General features: G+C 53.9%; 1 protein-coding gene across 1 annotated transcript in view; it reads left to right on the forward strand.

The window, feature by feature from the left end:
- Positions 1–20,007, forward strand: part of CACNA1S (calcium voltage-gated channel subunit alpha1 S) — a 65,112-nt gene extending 45,105 nt beyond the window's left edge. Inside the window, exons 27-44 of the mRNA XM_047077269.1 lie at positions 30–140; positions 857–940; positions 6,603–6,659; positions 7,509–7,637; positions 7,837–7,902; positions 8,498–8,589; positions 9,978–10,137; positions 11,136–11,263; positions 12,267–12,363; positions 12,717–12,819; positions 13,749–13,850; positions 14,148–14,272; positions 15,461–15,589; positions 16,379–16,629; positions 18,015–18,100; positions 18,843–18,934; positions 19,140–19,277; positions 19,425–20,007. Coding sequence (XP_046933225.1) covers positions 30–140; positions 857–940; positions 6,603–6,659; positions 7,509–7,637; positions 7,837–7,902; positions 8,498–8,589; positions 9,978–10,137; positions 11,136–11,263; positions 12,267–12,363; positions 12,717–12,819; positions 13,749–13,850; positions 14,148–14,272; positions 15,461–15,589; positions 16,379–16,629; positions 18,015–18,100; positions 18,843–18,934; positions 19,140–19,277; positions 19,425–19,676 — 2,202 coding nt within the window. The 3' untranslated portion in view covers positions 19,677–20,007. The remainder of the gene's footprint in view (positions 1–29; positions 141–856; positions 941–6,602; positions 6,660–7,508; positions 7,638–7,836; positions 7,903–8,497; positions 8,590–9,977; positions 10,138–11,135; positions 11,264–12,266; positions 12,364–12,716; positions 12,820–13,748; positions 13,851–14,147; positions 14,273–15,460; positions 15,590–16,378; positions 16,630–18,014; positions 18,101–18,842; positions 18,935–19,139; positions 19,278–19,424) is intronic.
- Positions 20,008–21,717: the final 1,710 nt, after the last annotated feature.

A 21,717-nucleotide genomic window follows, 5' to 3' on the forward strand; every position in this document is an offset into this window, starting at 1 on the left:
CCAGCCCCCTCTCCTGTGCCTCTCCACAGCACTACAACCAGTCAGAGGAGATGAACCACATCTCAGACATCCTCAACGTGGCCTTCACCATCATCTTCACCCTGGAGATGGTCCTCAAGCTCATGGCGTTCAAGGCCAGGGTGAGTGCTGGGGCACAGGCCAAGATGAGCAGATGGCACCTGACAGGACAGGTCATTTCTCGTGCGCCCCCCACCCCAGTGTCATTCTACTGAAAGCCCCTTCATCCAGCACTTCTGGTCCCGCCCTGCTCACCCCTTTGCTTACCTCCACCTTTAGACACAAGGCATAAGGCATGCAAGATATTCAGGCTGCCGGAACTGGCTGATGACCGAACAGATGTTGGCTGCCTCTTCCCCAAGCCCTTTGTTGAACCTGCCTTATGTTCCCTGCCCGCCCTTAGGCTTCTGAAGGGGGGGTATCTCGCTGTGTCTTTGGTTCCCCAGCCCCACTCCCACCTGGCCAAGCCCAGCCACGCCCAGCCACACTCTGAAAGGTCTGCACTAGCAAGCTCCAGACAGGGCTTCAAAGCTGGGGAGGATGAAGGAGTTCCCCATCCGGATCAGGATCCCAGATCCTGAGTTCTCAACCATGCTGTCCCTCCTCTCTGACCACCTTATGCTCTGGAGGAAGGGAACTACAGAGCCCAAGGGAGAGGGGTACTGGAGTGGGTGAGCACGCAGGAGCACTAGTGGAAAGTGGGGCCACGTGCACCCCACCTTGGCCTGGCTTGGCCATTCTGCATTACCTTGGACGGGGACCGTCACCTTCTGCTGGCCACCAAAACTCCTGCCCCCTTGAGCTCACCCCCTGGTTCTCCCATTGCTGTCCTTCCCAGGGCTATTTTGGAGACCCCTGGAATGTGTTTGACTTCTTGATTGTCATCGGCAGCATCATCGATGTCATTCTCAGTGAAATCGACGTGAGTATCAGGCAAACAGAGCCATCCCCGGGGTGGGGCGCAAACACTTGTGCAGTCCATAGACATTTGTGGGGTACCTGCTGTGTGTGCAGCATGGCGCCCCGGGGGTCTACAGAGATGGAAATGACAGGAGTCACAGCCTACAGAGCAGACAGATAACTCAGATTCTAGGCAGCCATCGTGAACACACCAGGCTGTCCAAGGCAAGAGCTGTTATGAAAGGGAAAAGGTCTCCTCTGGGTGGAGCGGTCAGGGAAGGCTTCGCGGAGATGGTACAAGCTGAAAGTGGGTCCTGAAGGAAAGCGAGCTGGTGACCGGAGGTGGAGAGAAGAGCAAACACCACAGGCAGAGCTGCTGTAGGGGAGGCACAGAGTAGGAAATGAATGATAGAAGATTCGGGGCACACCCAGAGGTCCAGTTTAGCAGAAGCACATGACTGTGCAGAAGAGGGACGAGGCGGGGGGTGGGGGGGGGGCGGGTAGGGATGGCTGTAGAGGTAAGCAGTGGTGAGGGGGCCTTGAACTTTATGTAGCAGACAATGGGAAGTTACCAGAGGGTTTGGAACAAAGCAGTAGAGGGACTAAAGCTGTTCTGGAGGAAGCTATTTATTTAGTCTGCAAATACGTATCGAGTACCTCCTACCCATGCTAGAGATAGAGCAATAAACAAGAACACGGAGGCCAACAGACGATAAAAATTCTCTAACATGGCAGATATGCTCAGTGTGTGTTATAAAGAAAAATAAACCAGGGTAAAAACTTACTGGAAGGGAATGAAGGGTTGGTGCCAAGATGGTATCTGAGTGACAACCTGAACAAAGCAAGGGGGTAAGCCATGCAGGTATTGGCACAGAGTGTTGTAGGGAGAGAAACAAGTGAGTGCAAAGGCCCTGAGGTTGAGGAATAGGAGGAGGCCCTTGTAGCGGGAGTGGAGAATGGTAGAAATGAGGTCAGAGACAGAGGGCAGGTGCCAGATCACTTAGGCTTTTCTGTTGAAGGCCATGGTTATGATCCTGGGTTTTATTCTAAGAGAGATGAGAGCCCTTTGGAGGGCTTAAACCTGGTCTGACTTTAGTTCTAAAGGATCCCTCTGGCTGCTGTGTTGACAGAAAGCTGTGGGGGACACAGGGCCGGCCCAGGGAGAGCCGCCAGGAGGGTGTTGTGATAACCAGGTGAGAGGTGATGGTGGCTAGGGGGCTAGCTGTGGACGTGGTGAGAACTGGACACATCCTATTTATTTGGGAGTTTGAGCTGACAGAATCTGCAGCTGGCCTTGATTTAGAGTGAGTGAGAGAGAGAGAAACAAATCGAGGGTGACTACCAGGATTTTTGTCCAAGCAATTGAGCTTCCATTTACTGAGATGCGGAAACTGCTGCAAAGCAGGTGTGGGGCAGAAGCCAAAATTTCTGTTTTAGACACGATAATTTAGGATGCTTACGAGGCATCCGGATGGAGATACCCAGTAGGCTGGGATTTATGAGTCTGGAGCTCAGAGGCTAGGGCGGGTCGGAGGTATAAATTTGAAGATGGTATTTAAAGTTGTGGGGATGGACGAGATCTGTGGAGAAGGGAGAAGGTATTTAGAGAGAAGGGATCCGGAGGCTGAGCCCTGGAATGCTCCCGTATTTAGTGATTGGAGAGACGAGGAGGAACCAGCAAACAGACTAAGAAAGAATTGGCCTCTGAGGCAAGGGAACCAAAAGAGAGTGATGTCCTGAGATCAAGGAGAACAGAAAAGTCAAGGAAGATAAGAGCTGAGCATTGACTTGAATTTTGGCAACGGGGACCTTGGCAGGAGCAGTTTCACTAGAATTATGGGGAAGAATGCCTGGTTGCCGTGGGCTGGGAAGGGAGAGCAAAGAATGGAACAATTCCTTTGAGGTGTTTTGCTACAGAGAGAAATAGGAGTTAGAGAACAATGTGAAGCCAAGGAGAGTTTCCTTGAAAATGGGAGAAGGGGCATCTGGGTGGCTCAGTCTGATGGGCTTCTGACTTGATTTTGGCTCAGGTCACGATCTCATAGTTCATGGGGTTGAGCCCTGCATTGGGCTCTGCGCTGACGACCTGGAGCCTGCTTGGGATTCTCTCTCACCCTCTCTGTCTCTCTGCCTCTCTCCTGCTCTCTCTCAAAATAAATAAGCTGGAAGAAAACCGAAACAAAAACAAGAAAAATGGGAGGGAGCATATCCTCAGGCTTTGCAAATATCTGGTAGTAAGGAGGTAACTACTGCAGCAAAGTCTTTGAATAAATGAAAGGGCTTAAGACCCGGTGTCCCAGGGGAGAAGCTGGATTTCAGAAAGCTGTAATTCGTCCATAGTAGAAAGAGGGTGTGCAAAGCAAACGGGCATAAAGCAATGAGAGTCAGGGCTCGGATGGCAGGAGAGGAACAGAAAAGCTCAGAGGCAGCAGGATTTGGTGAATGTGACCCTGTGGCCATGGGGAGGAAGGAACCCAAGGTGGCTCAGCACCTCCTGAAGAGAAGGACTTGGGGTGATGCACTCACCGTGATTCTGTTCTGGTGCTGTGGGTTTGGATGCTGGGTACACAAGTGGAAATGGGTAGCAAGTCATTGGAAATGCAGGAAAGGAGCCAAGTGTCACTCTGCATCTGGCACATGGTGACAGCTCCATCAACATGGGCTGGTCCCAGATGCATGGAGGTGATGGTTCAAGCCTCGGGTGGGATGAGCCAGCTGCGAAGGAGTTGAGATCCTGCAGAATTGAAGCCAGCAAGGCCATAGGGTTTGTGATTGGAAGCCATCCATGAGCAGGGTGACAGATTGGCACACTGTGGGGCTGAAACCGGTTAAAAGGATGCAGCAGTGACCAGAAAGTGATAAGAAGAAAAAAACCCCAAAAAACACCAAGCAGCTGTGAGCACAGGAAACAGTTTCTGCCAGGAGGTTAGGTGAGGTAGTTACTGGAAAGTGGACGTTGATTAATACAGGGAAAGGGAGACCATAGACGGAGTGAGTGCAGAGGAGAAATTCACAACATGTGAGAGAAGAGATTGTTGAGGAAGCGATTAGAGTTTCGGAGGCGACGGCAAAGGACACAAGTCAGAAGACTGGAAGAGGAAGAGTGTAAGCAGAGGTGGCAAGAATCACGAAGGGTGCGAGGGAGCAGGGGGATGGGGCGGAGGGAAGAGGGCATTCATCCTGGGCAGTCACAGGCGTGTCCGAGGCAGCAGGCAGAATCCTCTGCTGGAAGTGAGGACAGGACGGCGGGTGTGAGTGCAGGAACTGACCCTTGAGGAATAGCCGATGTGATGAGTCCATCTGCAGGAAGAACGACGGGGTCTCGGGTGGGCCTAGTGAGCTCAGTTTCACCCTGGAGTAATGCTCGAGGAAAGGGACCGGACCCCTGATGTGGTCTTGAGGGCTGGCACATTGGGTAGAGCGTCTCAGCGCAAGCAAGGGCGCTATAGAAATGGCAGGACAAACGTCCAGGCTGAGTGGGGAGGCAGATGGCTGAGGGTCACTGCAGGGTGAAAGAGGGGAGCAGGGGACAGGGAAGAGGAGCTCCAGGAATCAGAGACAGAACTCAAAAGACGGCTTCCCTCTGGGCACAGTGCCTGCGGAGGAGTATCCTAGGAAGGATGTGGAGAACACTCGGCCTTCTGAGCCACCCTAACCGTGGCCATAGTGCGATTCTGCTCAGAGGTGGCTGGTTTGGCCATGGAGGTGCCCAGCTGGGGACTAGCCCCAAAGCCAGGAGCCTTACCCATGCGTAGGGCTTCTTAACTTTCCGCTGCCTGCTGATAAGCACTTCACGGTCTGCCAGCCCAGGGGTGAATCCTATGGAGAGGTGGGGGAGAGGGCTGGCACTAAAGACACCCGAGAGGGGGCAGGGAGTGGGGGAGCAGCTGAGGAAGAGTCTGGAGCCTGTGAGGAAGGAGCCCTCAGCCTGAGATTCCTTTAGGCTGAAGCCCTGGCAGGAACAGCACTTTCTGGGGACTTGGCTGCCTCGCTGTCTGGGGGAGGGCTTGGCCTGGGAATCCTGTTCACCCCCGCGTGCAGAAAGACAATGACAGAGCTCTACTCAGATCCTGAGGGGGTGGGGCAGACTAAGGGCTGGATAGGTCCTGGGCAAAATCAGTGTGTGTGTGTGTGTGTGTGTGTGTGCGTGTGTGTGTGTGTGCGTGCGCGCGTGAGTGTGCATGCATAGGTGGGTAGGTGGGTGTTGTAGATTTCCATCCATTTTGGGTTTCCACTGGGAAATAGCATCCCAAAGTCCTCATGGTTTGATTCTCACCAGCAAAATTAGAAGAGAGAACCCCAAACAGCCAAAATAAACAGTCTGAGATCTGTGTAGAGGAAGCCTGGATAAATCAAAACAGTTTCTTTGGTGGTGGAGGGCCCAGAGGGCATCGGTCATTATTTGATTTTTAGGAGCAGATGTACTAATAACGGTTCCCTGAAGTCATGTTAAGACTTCAAATTTGAATGTTGATTTACATTCTTGACCTACAAACCGGGGAGCAGACTAGGGCAACCCTGCCTGTTAGAACTTTCTGCAACGATAGAAACCTTGTGTTCTGTCCAGTCCAGTAGCCACTAGCCATGTGTGTCTGTGCGTCTAGTGGTCACTTGAAATGTGGCTAGTACAACCGAGGAGATGAATTTCTAGTTTTATTTAATTTTCACTGTAATTCAGATAGCCACATGTGCTTAGTAGCTACCATATTGGTGGTATGGGTCTAGAACACTGGTTCTCATCCTTGGCTGCATATTAGAATCACCTGGGATGCAGTTTAAACCCCTGGAGCCAGGCCCATCCGCTAGAAGCAGACTTAATTGGCCTGGGGGGGAACCCAGCAAAGGAATATATTAAGTTCTCCAGCTTATTCTGATGTGCAGCCAGGATTGAGAACCAGTGGTCCACGGAAAAGCTGCCCAAGAGAATGTTGCTTGGTGGGGAAACCAGTATACTGGGAACCAGTCCACCCACAAATAATTGCAAGATGAAACAAGGACTTCCCCTGTCCCACAACTGCGGGACAAAGGTTTCTCCTGAAAGGTGGTCTAAGAGAGAAGTTTAGAGTAAACAGGAGAAAATGCGGCTCTCACACATGCAACTCCTGGCCCCTATGATGGAGGCCTCGGCCCCGCTCCCAGGTCCGGGGCAGAGAAGCAGCTGCGGTGGGGGTCTCAGACTCCCCCAGAGGGCCTTAGCCCCTGGAGGATGGGACTTCCATAAGGGCCTCAGTGGCACAAGGGAGCCTTGCTGGACCCGGGGAGAAAGAGGGGTGTGAGCCCCCTCAGAGTGATGAGCTGGTGTTTCCAGTGTGTCCCCGCAGGGATGGCCCCAGTGTCATGTGACCCAGACACACAGGAAGCACCTGAGCCCCCTGTCAGCTGTAGGCACATCCTGGAGATGGGAAGGGACCTGTCCGTGTCTGGTCTTCCTCCTCTTCTTGCTCCCTTGTCCCCAGCCTGTTGCCTCACTGTTCCCACAGCTTCATCCTCACACCCGCCCACCCCCACCCCTGATTGGCAGCCACTCGGGGTCTTCATCCCCTGCCGCTCTGTCTTTTCTCTCTTTAACTCTTCTGTGTGTCCTTTCTGACAACCTCTCCTCACCTCCCCCCCCCCCTTCCCACCGTGTCCCTCCTCCTCTCTCTCTCCTCCCCTTCCCCTCCCCCGGTCTCTTCTCTCCACAGACTTTCCTGGCCTCCAGCGGGGGACTGTATTGCCTGGGTGGAGGCTGCGGGAACGTTGTAATTCCAGGCTGCATGAGCCTGCCCTGCACGCCCGCCGGCTCTCTGCCCTGCAGCTTGCATGCTCGGGCCTGGCCGTGGATTGCATGGGGTGGATCCAGCACTGAGGGCTTCCTTCCCTAGAGCAGGGCGCCCTGGAGGGATGGGGTTGGGGGCAGGGGGGGGAGCGGGGGCTCTGCGGTAGACTGTGCATGGATGTAGTGGCTTTCTCGGAGCCCCGGGAAACGGGGCGAAGGGTCTCTCTGGCTCCTTCTGTCCAGATGGGAACATCCCGAGAGGACTGTGACTGCTAGCTGGCACAGGACCTTAGTGACCGTTTGCTGGCACGAGGTCACGACCGTTTGCTGGGGACACAGGAAGCCTGGCAGGGCTCTCCCCTTCCAGAGTTATCCGGGTGTCTAAGGCTAGGCTTGCCTGGCTTAGGACAGCCATGTGCTGAGTGGGGTGGCGATGTTGATTGATGGTGACAGAGCAGCCAAGCTTTAGGGAAACTGTGCTGAAAGGGTCCTCTGCTCCGTGGCAGCTTGAGGAGAAGGTGAGATAAGGCAGGAGGCCCCAGGAGGACAGGCCCGGCCACAGCCTCACCTCCCTGTTGCCCTCTCCTGAGAAGGGGCTTACCACGCTGCTTGGCCCACTCCCTCCTCTCGGCTAAACAAGCCCAAAGCCTTAAGGCTACCGGTGGTCCAGCGGCAGTTCACAGCAGGGGCCGTGAGGTGGGGGTGGAGCTGCCCCCCCAATCCATGGAAGCCTCCCCAGCACACACACGTTGCCCCTCCCTCCCCCGCCTGCCCCTTACTACCCCTGTGAGGTGCCACCTCCAGACTGACCTCTGGGGCTGCCGGCCCGCAGGACCCAGACGAGAGCGCCCGGATCTCCAGCGCCTTCTTTCGCCTGTTCCGGGTCATGAGGCTGATCAAGCTGCTTAGCCGGGCAGAGGGAGTGCGCACTCTGCTGTGGACGTTCATCAAGTCCTTCCAGGTGCGTGTGCCCAGCCTACCTGGCCAGGGTCCGAGCCAGGTCTGCGTGGGGGCCGTGGTCACCGCACGTACCTGGAGAGGCTGCGAGGGACATCCGTCCAGCCCGGGGGAGAGCCCTGGGGCGACCGCAGGGTCCGCAGTGAGCTCGGGGAGGGTAGGGCGTCGAGCCCTGTGCACTGACCCTCCCTCCTCACCCCCAGGCCCTGCCATACGTGGCCCTGCTCATCGTCATGCTCTTCTTCATCTACGCCGTCATCGGCATGCAGGTGAGAGGCAGGTGGGCCCAGGCCAAAGGAGGGATCTTGGCCAAGTGGGAGGGGGCGTCGGTGGACCCCGGAGAGCCTAATTAGTGTGGAGGTTGGACCCTCCGCCCTCCCCGCATCTTCCATCCTGGCCACCAGGGGCGTAGCTGTGAGTCTGAGAAAGGAGACTGCACCTTCTCCCCGATGCTGCAGTGCTGGTCAGGTGGGAGCAGTCCGGGAGGGGCCTCGGCATGCAGGTCAACAGCAGGGGCCAGGCTGTGTCTCTCCCAGGCCCTGATAGGCGCTTCAAGTGGTCCCAGTCTACCCTGCAGTGTCCCCTCTCCCCCCCATTCCCCACACTGAGTCCCCAAGTTGGCTTACTGTTGGAAAAACCAGTCCACTCTTGGACTTTCCTTGGGCTTGATTGGACGAACTTCACCCAACCTTGAAAATAATCTAACTGATTTGGCCTCGGGTGTGCTGTGGCCTAAAATAAAGGGGATTTGCAGGAGGTAGGGGTGGAGGAGGGGAGTAGGTCAGGTGGGAGAGGACAGTGGGGCCTGCGCTGAGGGGAAACTGTGACCTAGGTCCCAAGGTTGGAGCCCTTTGTGATTTGCAGATGTTTGGTAAGATCGCCATGGTGGACGGGACCCAAATAAACCGGAACAACAACTTCCAGACCTTCCCACAAGCTGTGTTGCTGCTCTTCAGGTACCAGTCTCCTTCTGTCCCCACCTTGTCCCCACCCTCTGACCTTGGCCTTTGCTTTGCTCTACTCTACATTGCAGGCAGGGCCGGCTTCCTGACCCTGTGGCCTGAGCAGCCACACAAGACAGTGCCCTCATTCAGAAGAGCTAAGGCTCAGGGTGCCTGGGTGGCTGTTGGTTAAGCTCCCGACTCTTGATTTCTGCTCAGGTCATGATCTCAGTTCAGGAGATCAAGCCCTGTGGGACTCTGTGCCGACAGCTTGGGATTCTCTCTGTGCCCCTCCCCTACTCGTGCTCGCTCTATCTCTCTCTCTCTCTCAAAATAAATAAACTTTTTAAAAACTTTAAAAAAGGGGCGCCTGGGTGGCGCAGTCGGTTAAGCGTCCGACTTCAGCCAGGTCACGATCTCGCGGTCCGTGAGTTCGAGCCCCGCGTCAGGCTCTAGGCTGATGGCTCAGAGCCTGGAGCCTGTTTCCGATTCTGTGTCTCCCTCTCTCTCTGCCCCTCCCCCGTTCATGCTCTGTCTCTCTCTGTCCCAAAAATAAATAAACGTTGAAAAAAAATATATATAAAAACTTTAAAAAAAAAAGAAGAGCTAAGTCTCTCCTGTCCCTGTTTTGAAATGTTTGATCACTTTTAGAAGTTAGCTGCGCTCACCATTATGCAACCAATGCCATTTTTAAAATCATTTTTTAACAAATGGCCCACATCTTTGTTTTGCACTGGGCCCCAAAAATGACATAGCTGGTCTGAGTGGAGTACGGTATATTCCCCTGATCTCATCCCACTGAAACAGGAGACAGAAGTCACATGTCCCTTCAAAAGAGCATGTCACCTTGGTCAGCACAGGGCTCTCCTGTGTGACCCCCCACCAGGGAGTTGAATCATGGATTGATTTTGCCCCTTTTCTTTAGTTCAGCTCCTACCTATAGTGCTCCTTAAGGGATAGAGCAGTGGGGCCACGGCACAGAGGGGAAACTGAGGCCTGCCTCACACTGAGCTACTTGGTGAACCCAGGGGTCTGAACTGCTTCCTTTGGGTTGGGGGAGCAGCCCTAGTCTGCTTGTCTGTCCATACCCTGCTCCTGCCAGGCTGCTGGCCTCCTGAGGGGCTGCCCAAGAGTGGACATGCCTTTGGGGCGCCTGGGTAGGTTAAGCGTCCGACTTCGGCTCAGGTCATGATCTCGTGGTTCGTGAGTTCAAGCCCCATGTCAGGCTGTGTGCTGACAGCTCAGAGCCCGGAGCCCTCTTCGGATTCTGTGTGTGTGTGTCTCTCTCTGCCCCTCCCCCACTCTTGCTCTGTCTCTCTCTCTCTCTCTCTCTCAAAAATAAACATTCAACCAATTAAAAAAAAAAAAGAGTGAAAAGGCCAACAGAAGCCCTTCTCTTCCAGGTGTGCGACAGGTGAGGCGTGGCAGGAGATCCTCCTGGCCTGCAGCTACGGCAAGTTGTGTGACCCCGAATCGGATTATGCCCCGGGTGAGGAGTACACGTGTGGCACCAACTTCGCCTACTATTACTTCGTCAGCTTCTACATGCTCTGCGCCTTCCTGGTGAGATGGCGAGGAGGGTGATTTCACAAGGGAATCTGCCCCCCCCCTTCCCCGTCAGCTTCTGTCTCTTGGGGATTGACCTCAGGGGCACAGGAGGCAGGAGGCTCTGGTTAGATTGTTCTGGTTCAGGCCATCCTGCAGGTGGCTTCGTTTTCTGAGGGGTTGCTAAAAGGTTTTTTGTTTTTGTTTTTGTTTTTGTTTTTTTACCTTTTTGGTTACGAATGAATAATCAAAAGAATGTAGTGGGGCTCTGTCCTAAATAAATAGGGGCTCCCAGTAAAGCCATTTGCCCCTCCCTGTTCCTCCGAAGAGAAAGTTGCCCCACTGTGAGGAGGCTGGGGCTCTGGAAATAAGGTCCCAGAGGAGGTCCCGAATGGGGTTAGAAACAGAGCACAGATTGTTCTAAGACACGAGGGCTGCTGTCTGTTCATGTGGAACGCAAAGAGCCAGCAGTATCCATGGGACTGTCGTCTCTTCACTCTATTTTCTTCCCTATATTCGGTCAAAACAGTTGTGTGAGCATCTGTGTGCCCCTGGGCTCGGTGCAGAGGGTAGAAACATGATAAGACCCAGTCTGGCCCTGGAGGAGCTCATTGGGAACCTGGGGAATCCATGTGTGAGCAAGCCTTGCAGTTCAAAGGGACGCCCACTAGACACAGAAAAGGCAAGAGCAGTAATGACGCACGGTCCAGTGAGGGCACAGAGGAGGGGGCTCATCTCTCTGGGGCGGGGGCAAGAGGCTGAGATGGAGGAGCTTGAGCTGGGTTTTAAAGGATCAGCACCAAGAACCCGGGCAGAGGACACTGTCTATGGAGGAGCGCAGAGGTGTGACATAGGTCGCTAGTGTTTGGGACGTAGGTCATTCAGAAGGATTGCAGAGAGGGCCCAAGTAGGAAGGAGCTCCGGCCCCCTTACCCAGTGGACATCTCCCAGCCCCCAGCCCCTCCCCATTGTCACCTGCTTTCCCGTGGTGGCAGCCCTTGGTTCTCCTCTTGCAGATCATCAACCTGTTTGTAGCTGTCATCATGGACAACTTTGACTACCTCACCCGGGACTGGTCCATCCTGGGCCCCCATCACCTGGATGAGTTCAAAGCCATTTGGGCAGAGTATGACCCGGAGGCTAAGTGAGTCCAGTCTGTAGATTCTGTGCAGACCCCTCCCTTCACTGTCCACCCCCCCCAATCCTAGCCCCTGTCCTCGTGTCCTATAGGGAATCACTCTCCAGTTTAATGAGAATGAATGGACTTCTTCTTCCTTCATTATCTGAGGTCCCAGATCAGAAAATTGGAGTTTCTTAGAGTTAGAAGGGATCCCACAGCCTCTCAGGACAGAAAACCCCTTGACTTTATTGGGAAATGGTCATTCAGCTTCTGTATGGACGCGTCTGAGAGCAGGGAACTCAGTACCTGAGCAGCTCTGGGCTCTGGCTAGCCAGTTTTAGTCCACTGACTAACAGCATCCTAGCTTGATTAAAATGCAAAGCCCCGAGCCGTACCCTGGACTGACTGAATCAGAACCTGCATTGCTTATTAACCTGATCCTCAGGGCATTCATACCTATGTTAAATCTTGGGAAGCACTTCTGCTTTACATTCTTTCTTTAAAAAGTAATAAGCTCATATTTGATGAGTATTTCCCAAGTGTCATGCATTGTGCTAACCATTGCATACATTATCTCATTTAATCCTTACAACAACCTATGACACAGGTCTCTAGCTCTCTACCAGTCTGTGGAAGTGAGCTTTCACCTCCAGTGATCCACACCCTCTACTTCTATTAATATAACCCAAGAGCCCCCCAGTCAGCTCAAACAGAACCCAAGGAAGGCTCTGCCGTGGGGAAAATGAGGTCCAGATTCTGGGTCTAGAGATCCCACATCTGAGGGAAGTCTGGTCTCAAAAGGATGTCTGCCCAAAAAAAGGACAGCCCATTCCTGGTGGTGGGTAACAGTGAACCCAAACATTGTTTCTTCTTTAAAGCAGGAGCTCAGCTTCAACTTCCTAAACACACTCTGAAAACAGGAAACACTCCCCTGCCACCTGGCTCTCTTCCCCTTGGCCGTTCTCTGAGCAGGGAGGAGGTCCTGGGTGGAGATGCCTGGTGTACAAGTCTCTGTGTCCTCCTGCAGGGGCAGAATCAAACACCTGGATGTGGTGACCCTGCTGAGACGGATCCAACCCCCTCTGGGCTTTGGGAAGTTCTGCCCACACCGGGTAGCATGTAAGGTAACCAGCGCGACCAGGGAGGGGTGCCCCCTGGGAGAGGAAGAGGCTCCGGTACCAAGGGACAGGGAAGCTGATGAGGGCCTGATTGGATGAGTCATTTTAGAGCAGTCATCTCCTGGGTCCCCAAGTCCCTTCCTGAGGACCTAAAGTGTCTCCCAACTCATCAGTGTCTCCCAACAGTCAACAGTGTCTCCCAGCTTATCTTTCCATCCCCTCGTGAAGGGCATCCCGAATCACCTGCACCCCCAGCCTTCATGTCCCATCCCCTCCCGGTCCACAGACCAGGCCAGAATGACCTGCCAAGCTTGGCCTGGTCCCAGCTCAGCAGCCAGCCACTGCCCCTCCCCTCACAGCGGCTGGTGGGCATGAACATGCCCTTGAACAGTGACGGCACGGTCACCTTCAACGCCACTCTCTTCGCCCTGGTCCGCACAGCACTCAAGATCAAGACGGAAGGTGAGAACCTTCTGGCATGCAGCCCCCTCCCTTCTCTCAGAGGATGAGTTTTCTGGTACAGATTCTGCCAGATTCTCAGAGCTAAGGGTTGGAACCAAGAGCCATGAGGAAAAGCAGAAGGAGCACCCCAGGCTGTGCCTCTCAGGGCTTCGAGAGAGCTCAAAAATTCTCTGCAGGGGAAAGGTCACTAAGGATCTCTTCCCACACAGCTATGTCTGAATGGGGCCCCAAAAATGGCAGTGTTCGTGCAGAGGTGGGGGCTGCCTGTGGTGTGGCTCTGGGGGGAGCAGAGGGACGCCTCAGGTAGCCCTGGGCTTGCAGCCCACACTCAGCTCCACAGCTGAGTGCCCTGCCGCCAGGAACCAGACATCATGGGAGCAGGGAAAGGACTTAAGCTGGGGGCTCTTTTGTTCCTGAGCCTTCACTTAGCTGTCGGCTGTATCAGAGCCGTCCCCGAAGGCAATCAGGACCACTGCAGGGATCTGAGACCACCACAGGGAAGGTTTTCTTGGGAGGGCAAGGAGAAGAAGACCAAGAGTGAGAGAAACCATGTTAGGGCAACAGGAAGGTTGCCTGAGAGTCCTTGGAATAGACCAGAGGGCCATGGGGATTTAAAGGCTTTTGAGGGGAAAGGGAGAAGACCAGGAGATGACAGACATACTTCAAAGGGAGCCACTCTGGACACTGGAAGCCAAGGCTTGTGGGGTGTGGAAACATGACTCAAGGGTTGGGTTGCCCCAGGGGGATGGTGATGCCCTCCCCTTCTTGCCAGTGCTCAGCACAGCAGCTGCCAAAACCAAATAGACAAACAAAATCTCGGCCAACATTTGTTGAATGAGGTGTTTGGAGAATTCTAGGTGTCTTTGTCAAGTGCAGTTGACTTGGGCCGTGTGACTTTAGGGCCGCCCCTGCCTGTCCCTTGCTCCCAGGTAACTTTGAGCAGGCCAATGAGGAGCTGAGGGCCATCATCAAGAAGATCTGGAAGAGAACCAGCATGAAGCTCCTGGACCAGGTCATTCCTCCAATAGGAGGTGGGTGCTGCTTTGGGAGACCAGGATCCAGAGGCAGCTGAGGAAAGGGGACAAGGGACTTCTCCAGGAAGCCCTGTGGGAATCTGAGAATGGCCCAGAACCTTCGTAAATACCTTGGAGAGACCCCATGGTGGTAATCAGGGTGGGTACCAACCTTAGGGTGGAACTGCCCACTGGCCAAGTCAGCAAGGAGAGGAGTGTCCTGAAGCGCCCGGTCCTGGCTACACCTGGGTCCCACTCTGAACCCAGTTCAGATTCCTACCCACCTTCAGGACATCCCTTTTGACTCTTCTGCAGATGATGAGGTGACTGTAGGGAAGTTCTACGCCACGTTTCTCATCCAGGAGCACTTCCGGAAGTTCATGAAGCGCCAGGAAGAGTATTATGGGTATCGGCCCAAGAAGGACACTGTACAGATCCAGGTAAGCCCAACCTGACCTCCAAGGGACTCCACTGAGCCAGGTCTTCAGGCTCCATGTCCTTGAAGGCCAGTGACAGAGGCAGAGAGGGAAGGAGGGCGCCAGGGTGAGTGAGGAGCCAGGCAGGAGCTCCTCCATCTTTGGGTGACAGACCCAAAGGCAATGGCATTGGTTCAGAAGAGGGATTTGAGTGCTTAAACTGGTCCATTGGCATGCAGAGAAATTTAGAACTTTGTTTCATCTCATCTGTCTTTTATTTCTATTTTTTGGTGTTAATTATAGTGCATGCAATTTACAAATTCAAAAATATGTGTGCCTTTGGGCTGTGTGCTCAAAAACTTATTTCAATTTCAATTTTTACTTTAAAACAGTGTCATGATTTTAAAAGTTGTGTGTATAATACAAACACCTTTTTTATGAACCATTTTAAGTGTAATTCCCAACATGACGTTCCATCAACCCAGAACATTTTCATATGTATTTCCTGCAAATAAGGGCATTTTCCTACATAATTCTTCTACACAACCACAATGCAACCACCAAAGTCAGGAAATTAACATTGAGACATTTTAACCATCAAATCTTCAGGCCCCATGCAAATGTCACCAGCTGTCCCAAGAATGCCTTTATAGTAAAAGGATCCAATCTAGAATCACACATGGCATTTAGTTGTTATATCTCTTTAGACTCTTTCGGCTAGAACAGTTCCTTGGTCTTTCCTTGACAAGACCTTCACGCTTTTGAAGACTACAGGATATCCTTCAGGTTGAGTTCAGGTGATGTTTCTTCATGATAGATTTAGGGATATACATCTTGTACAGCAACGTCACAGAAATGATGCCATGTTCTCACTGCAAGCTATCATATGACACCAATCTTGATTTGTCCCATGGCTTTAATCAACTTAAAAAACTGTATTAATGGCATATTCAGTAAAAGGAGATCATTTGTCTAAAAGACTCTACTGAGTAAAAAGATTTTTCCAGCTGGAAGCTGGAGAGGGTATGAAATCCCCATGAGGTTGGACCATCCCAGAAGTCAGAGCAAGACCTAGTGGCCTCATGGAGTCCTGGGACATTGAATGTCCAGGAGAGAGTGGGGCTGGAGCTGGAGCTAGAAATGAGCAAGGCCATGGGAAGCAGTCTGGTCTCCCCCACTAGACTGGAGGGGTCACGGAGCTTCTGTCCCCAGGCCGGACTGCGGACCATTGAGGAAGAGGCAGCCCCAGAGATCCGGCGCACCATCTCAGGAGACCTGACAGCTGAAGAGGAGCTGGAGAGAGCCATGGTGGAGGCTGCGATGGAGGAAGGAATATTCCGGGTATGTGAAGGCCATGACCACCCTGTGTGTCCCAGGCACAGGGAATAGCAACATCCCATAGAAATGAGGGCGAGAAGCCACATAGGAGGGGAATTTGGAAACTGAAGACACCCACAGCCCACATCTCTTGGGACTCAAAATCAGTGACTCAACCTAGTCAGTTATCAAATATAACACGTATTTTCTTCCCTTCCTCTACCAAGCCTCACTCCTTTCCTCACGTCCCCACAGCCACTAGTCAACATTCATCTCTTAGAATCCCTTCATTGTCAAATGCCCCACCTGCTTCCAGTTACACTGGCCCTCAATTCTTAGTGCTGTCTGGTGTTTTTTATGACGTTACAGAACTAAAAGGTCCTTAATGACCAGCTAGTTAAAACCTTCTGGGTTATTCATGAGGAAGTGGTGACCCAAGGAGATTATATGAGATATCCAGTATCACTTTAGCAAGTTAGTTAGTTTTAGAGGTGGGACTAGAACCAGTTCTCCAGACTCCCAATCCAGTGCTCTTTCCATGATACCATATTTCCCTATCTGGCTATCTGTGTCTCCTATGTCGTTCCTTAGATGTGTCCTGTCTACCCCATTGTACTGAGAACTCTCTGCAGGCGGGTGGTTTCTTCTCTGGCCTTACAGCCCAGTCCATTTCCCTTTGGCCTTATAGGATTTGTCTTCTAATACCATCACTTGTTCCCAGCAAATCATCCCAGTATGGCAGTCCCCACGCACTCTCAGCTCTCATTCCCCTGTCACTGCTCTCAGCCCTTATGCTCTCCTTCTTGACCCTAGAGGACTGGGGGCCTGTTTGGCCAGGTGGACAACTTCATGGAAAGGACCAACTCCCTGCCCCCTGTGATGGCCAACCAGCGACCCCTCCAGTTTGCTGAGATAGAGATGGAAGAGCTGGAATCACCCGTCTTCTTGGAGGATTTCCCTCAAGATCCACGCACCAACCCTCTTGCTCATGCCAACACCAATAATGCCAATGCCAATGTTGCCTGTGACAACAGCAGCCATAGCAACAGCCAGCTATTTTCCAGGTAGTGGCAGTCACTGCCAGCTTTGGGTGTAAGGGTACTGGGGTAGGACTGGGAAGACATGGTTAGTGGGTTCCAGGCTTTTCCGGAGAGGGGACACCCTGAAACATATAGGTTGTCCTCCGCTTGCCTTGGTGTCCTTTGGGATCCATCCTCCCCCTTAAGGCAAGAGGCAGGCCCAGACTGCAGAGACTCCTTTGGCCAGCAGAGGGCAGCCTCATGTCAGCGTTGGCACAAATGTTGCGCGGTTCCTTTATTCCATCATCTACGGCAGGTCTAGGAGCTGAGACCTACTGAACGTATTAGATTAGAAAGAGAGCTTACTACAACTGTGGAAAGTTAAAGTTTAATTGTAGGATTGGGGTTCCAGGGAGATCTCACTGCTGTTTGGGCCCCCTCTCTTTCACCCTGAGCTGTCCACCAGATATAATCTGTGATTACATAAGTCTCATGAAAAAACAGCAGGATGAAGTCGGGGAGCTTCTCAGAAATCATAACCTGCGGGCTGAGGTCCAAGCAGACCTTCCCTTATAGATAGGAGGCCGGGTGATTAAAGGTACCTTAGACCTGGAAAGGCTGAGTCGCACACCCTCAGTAATGGGCAGGACAGGGCAGAAGCCCCGTGAGCAGGTGTTTCCCATGGCCAGAGCTGCCTACACGCCCTTGCATTCAGAGACCCTTTGAATTCAGCCCTCAAGCCTTGAGAGGCACCTGCGCCTTGGGTCACCATGGTGTTAGGTATTCTGGGAATACAGAAGCACCAGACCTGGGCCCTGCCCTGAAAGGATTGTAGTCTTCTTGGGAGATGTGTCACGGGACCTGACAGTGACCAAATAATCACAAAGAGCAGGTGTCCTGAGAATGCAGGCATATTGATCACCATGGGCTGGAAAGGTCTAGATTTGAGCTAAACAACGTTTCTCGGCCTCCACTGAGCATCAGGAACACCAAGGAGCTTTCAAAATTGCAGTTCCTGGGCCTCACCGCAAACTCTGGGGATGGGACACAGCCACTACTAGTTTCTAAAGCTCCCCAGGTGATCCAGTGTACCACCAAGGTTGAGAACCAGTGTCCTGGAGGTTGTGAGGCTGGGCTGAGCCTCAGAAGATGAACAGAATGTGAAAAAGGGTAGAGGGAAGGGCATGTCTGACAGCAGGGACCATTGAACGAAGGAGAGGAGTGGGGAAGGTATTTGGCCCATTTCTCTTAGAGAGCCAGGACTGGCTGGGCACAGAGCAGTGGGAGCACCAGCCCCGGAGTCCAAGCTGCACACAATGATGGGTCCAGATCCTGAGGGAAAAGGATGTTTGGGGCCATAGAGGGGCAGGATGGCGGGAGAACCAGAAGCCTGCCTTGCTTCCCTATCACCAGCCTTGCTTCCATTTCAGCATCCGCTATGAAAGAGAGTTCCCTGGAGAGACAGAGACGCCTGCTGCCAGAGGAGGAGCCTTTGGCCAGCCCCGAAGCGTCCTGGGTCAGTCTTTTCTGTGCACCCTAGAAGCTGAGCCTTCTCCCAGAGAGGCCTGGGGAGACTCGCTCGTTCCTTACGCTTGGGGAATCTGGCTGGGAGGGCTGGCTTGGGAGCCTGCTGCGGTGGGATCAGCTGGGCCCGGGACGGAAGAGCAGTCAGGGCCAGCTCCTGATCCAGGCAGAGGTCAAGGGTGTCATGTAGGTCGCCGAGTGAGGTGGGAAGGGGGCATGCCTGGAAACTCACACCCACTCGCCCAAAGGGCAGCTCCTGAACGACTGACCCCTTGGCTCTGGGGCCCTTCGGCAGATGGTCTGGCAATGTCCCAGCAGGTCCTAGACTGCTGTGTGTGACAGCAAGAGCCCTGAGGATGCTGGAGTTCAAGGGAGATGAGGGCACTTGCCTTGCTCCGTGGCATGTAAACACACACACACACACACACACACACACTTCTGCATGCAAACACACGTGGACACACTGAGAAACAGCTTGACCAGAGCTGGTCAAACTCTGGCCCTGATTCCCCCTCCCAAACCCACAAGCACAAAGACCAGGACAAGTACAAGGGCAACGGGACAACACAGGGTCCTGCCTGGCCTGGAGTTGGTTGGGCCTCAGCCTACGTCCACCCTCTAGGACCCCTTCCACAGCCCCAAGGGTCTCAGAGAGCTCTCAGAGTTTGGATGCCTGGCCAGGCAGAGCTCTGTTGACTCAGGCCCCTCTTGCCTTTGCCCTGTCTTGCCCACAGGAGCCCACAGCAAATCCTGTGTGGAAAAGCTAAAAGGACAGCTGGCCCAGAGAGAAATGCCCGGGGCCCAGGCGTCTCCTACCCCCTGCCAGGTAATAGGGCACAGGCCTGGGAAGAAACTCTATGCATAGGAAGGGTGTGGTGGTAATTTGTCCATTAATAACAGAAAGGACTGGACTCCTGGGTCCTCCCTTTTCTGTGAGTCTTGGCTGAGGCTCCCTAGGGCTAGGGTTTCACCGGATCCCAGCGGGCTCCAGCATCCCTGTTGGGGTCTTTGCTTTTGTGCATTTGGAACAGCGTGCCGGTGCAGAGCCTCCCCTGCCTGGGGAGAGGAGGGACCCCACCCCGGGGCCTGAGGAAGCATCCCACCACGGTAGGACCAAGGAGAGTAGTTCCAGGTGCCAGACTCCAGCGACAGCCCGGCTGATACAAGAGGTGAGATGGGGGCTGGGACAGAGCAGTGGGCTGCGTTCGGGGGTGGCCCTGTGATGTCCTGGGGTAGAGAGAGGGTAGAGCCAACAGAGGCAGACCCCTGAGGCAGCTCCCCAGGAGATCACACCCAGCCTTCTCTCTTCCCTGCAGGCTCTGGTTCGAGGAGGCCTGGACACCTTGGCGGCTGATGCTGACTTTGTCACGGTGACAGGCCGGGCCCTGGCAGATGCCTGCCAGATGGAACCAGAGGATGTGGAGGTGGCAGCAACAGAGCTACTGAAAAGACAAGAGTCCCCAGAGGGCATGGCCAGTGCCCAGGGACGCTTGAGCCTCGGGTCCTCGCTGGGGAGCCTTGACCAGCATCAGGGCTCCCAGGAGACCCTGATCCCCCGCAGGCTGTGAGGCTCCGCACAGCAGCAGCATGGGCTTAGAGCTAGCATGACCAACGGTGAGGGAAGGGTGGCTGGGGCCGAGAAGGGTTAGCCCACCATGGCAGCCCCTCTCTCTCTCAGCAGCTGAATGGATGGGCCGAGTGGGGGTGGTCAGGAACCACCGGAAAACACGTCCGGAAGAAGTAGATTGACAGGCCCTTCTCCTCACCGGCAAGAGGCATGGTTGGATGGAGCTTCTAATGTCATTCAAATAGGCCCAGTCAGTGCCAGTGTCTGTCTGGCATAAGGCCACTCCCACCAGCAGGACATTAAAGTCTCCAGGCCTATGCCATTGGCCCCTGGCCCCTGCCTGTCTCCTGTTTTGGAAACTTCTACACTCACTCATCCCTCTTCCCCATCCCATTTCCCAGGAACCCCGCGCACAGGCTCGGGAGCCTGGGCCCAGGAGAACAGAGGGGCTCTCTGGGCAGCTATCCTGCGTGCAGCAGAGAGGGGCTCATTGTGGAGAACGTGGATTCTCCTAGAAGTGCATGGCCGGTTCCACTGACCGGGGCCGCGTCGCCGCAGGAGGGCCTGGCGGCCTTAGAAGCAACGGCCCCACATCCCAGGCCACACCACAACCCACCTTCTTTGAAGCTATGACCGTGTCCCTTTGGCCAGAATCCACCACTGACATAGGCCTCAGGTCCCTCACGTATTTGTGCCCCTGGATATCAAAGATCTGCAGTTTCCACAGCTCCTCTTACCCACACCAAGCAGTGATGAGTCACAGTGGCTCCTACTTACCAAGTACCTCCTGTGTGCCAGACGCTGTCCCGCGCCGTGGGGTGTTCTACGTTCTAGGTACAAAGCATTTCCACACAGCGTCCATTTCATTCTCGTTGCACCCTCGCAAGGCAGGGTTTTTAAGGGTTGAAAGGGATTTAAGGATGCGGCAGTGGGGGCACAGAGAGGTGATGTGGCGTGCCTGTGGTCACACAGCCAGTGAGAGGCAGAGTTAGGCCCGCCAGGTCCCAGCGGTGCCTTTCACTGGATACTCTTTCCTCTCCTTGCCATCCCTTCACCGAGCTTGCCCAGCGCTGGTGGCTGGGTGGCTGTGGTGACACTGGGCCACCCCGCAGCCTCCTGGCAAACCCCCAGGTGGGCTCCTCGGGCTCCTCGGGCGGGCCCCAGGCTGCAAGGGCAAGGGCAAGGGCAGGGAGACTCACCCTGGCCGCAGATGTGTGGTCCCGGACCGTTTCAGCTCTCCGCTCCTCAAACCTCGAGACCACTGGCTTCCCCCACGTCTTCCCTCGACAGCCTGCTGTCTTCCTCCACAGAGAAGCAGAGGCCGCCAGAAGGTCCCTCCCTCAGCTCCTGTTACCAAACTGATGAGCTTGCCAATGCTTTTGTCTCTTGCTCTCCTTTCCTCCTGACCCAGTGGAAGACTGGCATCTCCTCCAGCCAGCTTTTCGGATTTTACCCCAGCCCGTCTCCCGTCCTCCCCTCTCCCCCTGCTCCCTCCATCTGCAGGGACCACATTCAAGGTGTTTCCATCTTAACAACATGGCCTCACAGCTGCCCTATCTACCTACCTGAGGTCTATCTATTATCTCTCTCTCTCTCTCATCTATCTATATCTATCATCATCTATCTATCTATCTATCTATCATCTATCCATCTCTCTAGTCCATTACTGAAGAGCAAACTTCTTACCTGGGTTGTCGCCTCATCCACGTTTCCATTTCTAGTTCCCATTTCTCATCCCCATGCAGCCTGCCTTGTGCCCACATTCACCAATATCTCCACAACCTTGTTGCAAATCCAGGAGATTCCCTCCCTCCACCTTTTTTTTTTTTTTCAGGAGACCTCTTTTATCTTTATCTTCCTTGATTTCTAGACAGCATGAGGTACAATAGACTTCTCCCTCCTTCCTGACATGTCTCCACCACTGCCTCTCCTGAATCTCCTCCTACCTTTCAAGTGCTCAACCCAGAGTTTCCCTGTGAGTTCTCCCCTGGCCCATCTACCTCTCAGGTTCTGTGTCCTTGGTCCCTCTTCCAATCCGGGAG

The sequence above is a fragment of the Lynx rufus genome, unplaced genomic scaffold, assembly GCF_022079265.1.
Source record: "Lynx rufus isolate CCGP_SWC_20201006 ecotype Redwood Valley unplaced genomic scaffold, mLynRuf1.p SCAF_15, whole genome shotgun sequence".
In the NCBI taxonomy this organism is placed as follows: Eukaryota; Metazoa; Chordata; class Mammalia; order Carnivora; family Felidae; genus Lynx; species Lynx rufus.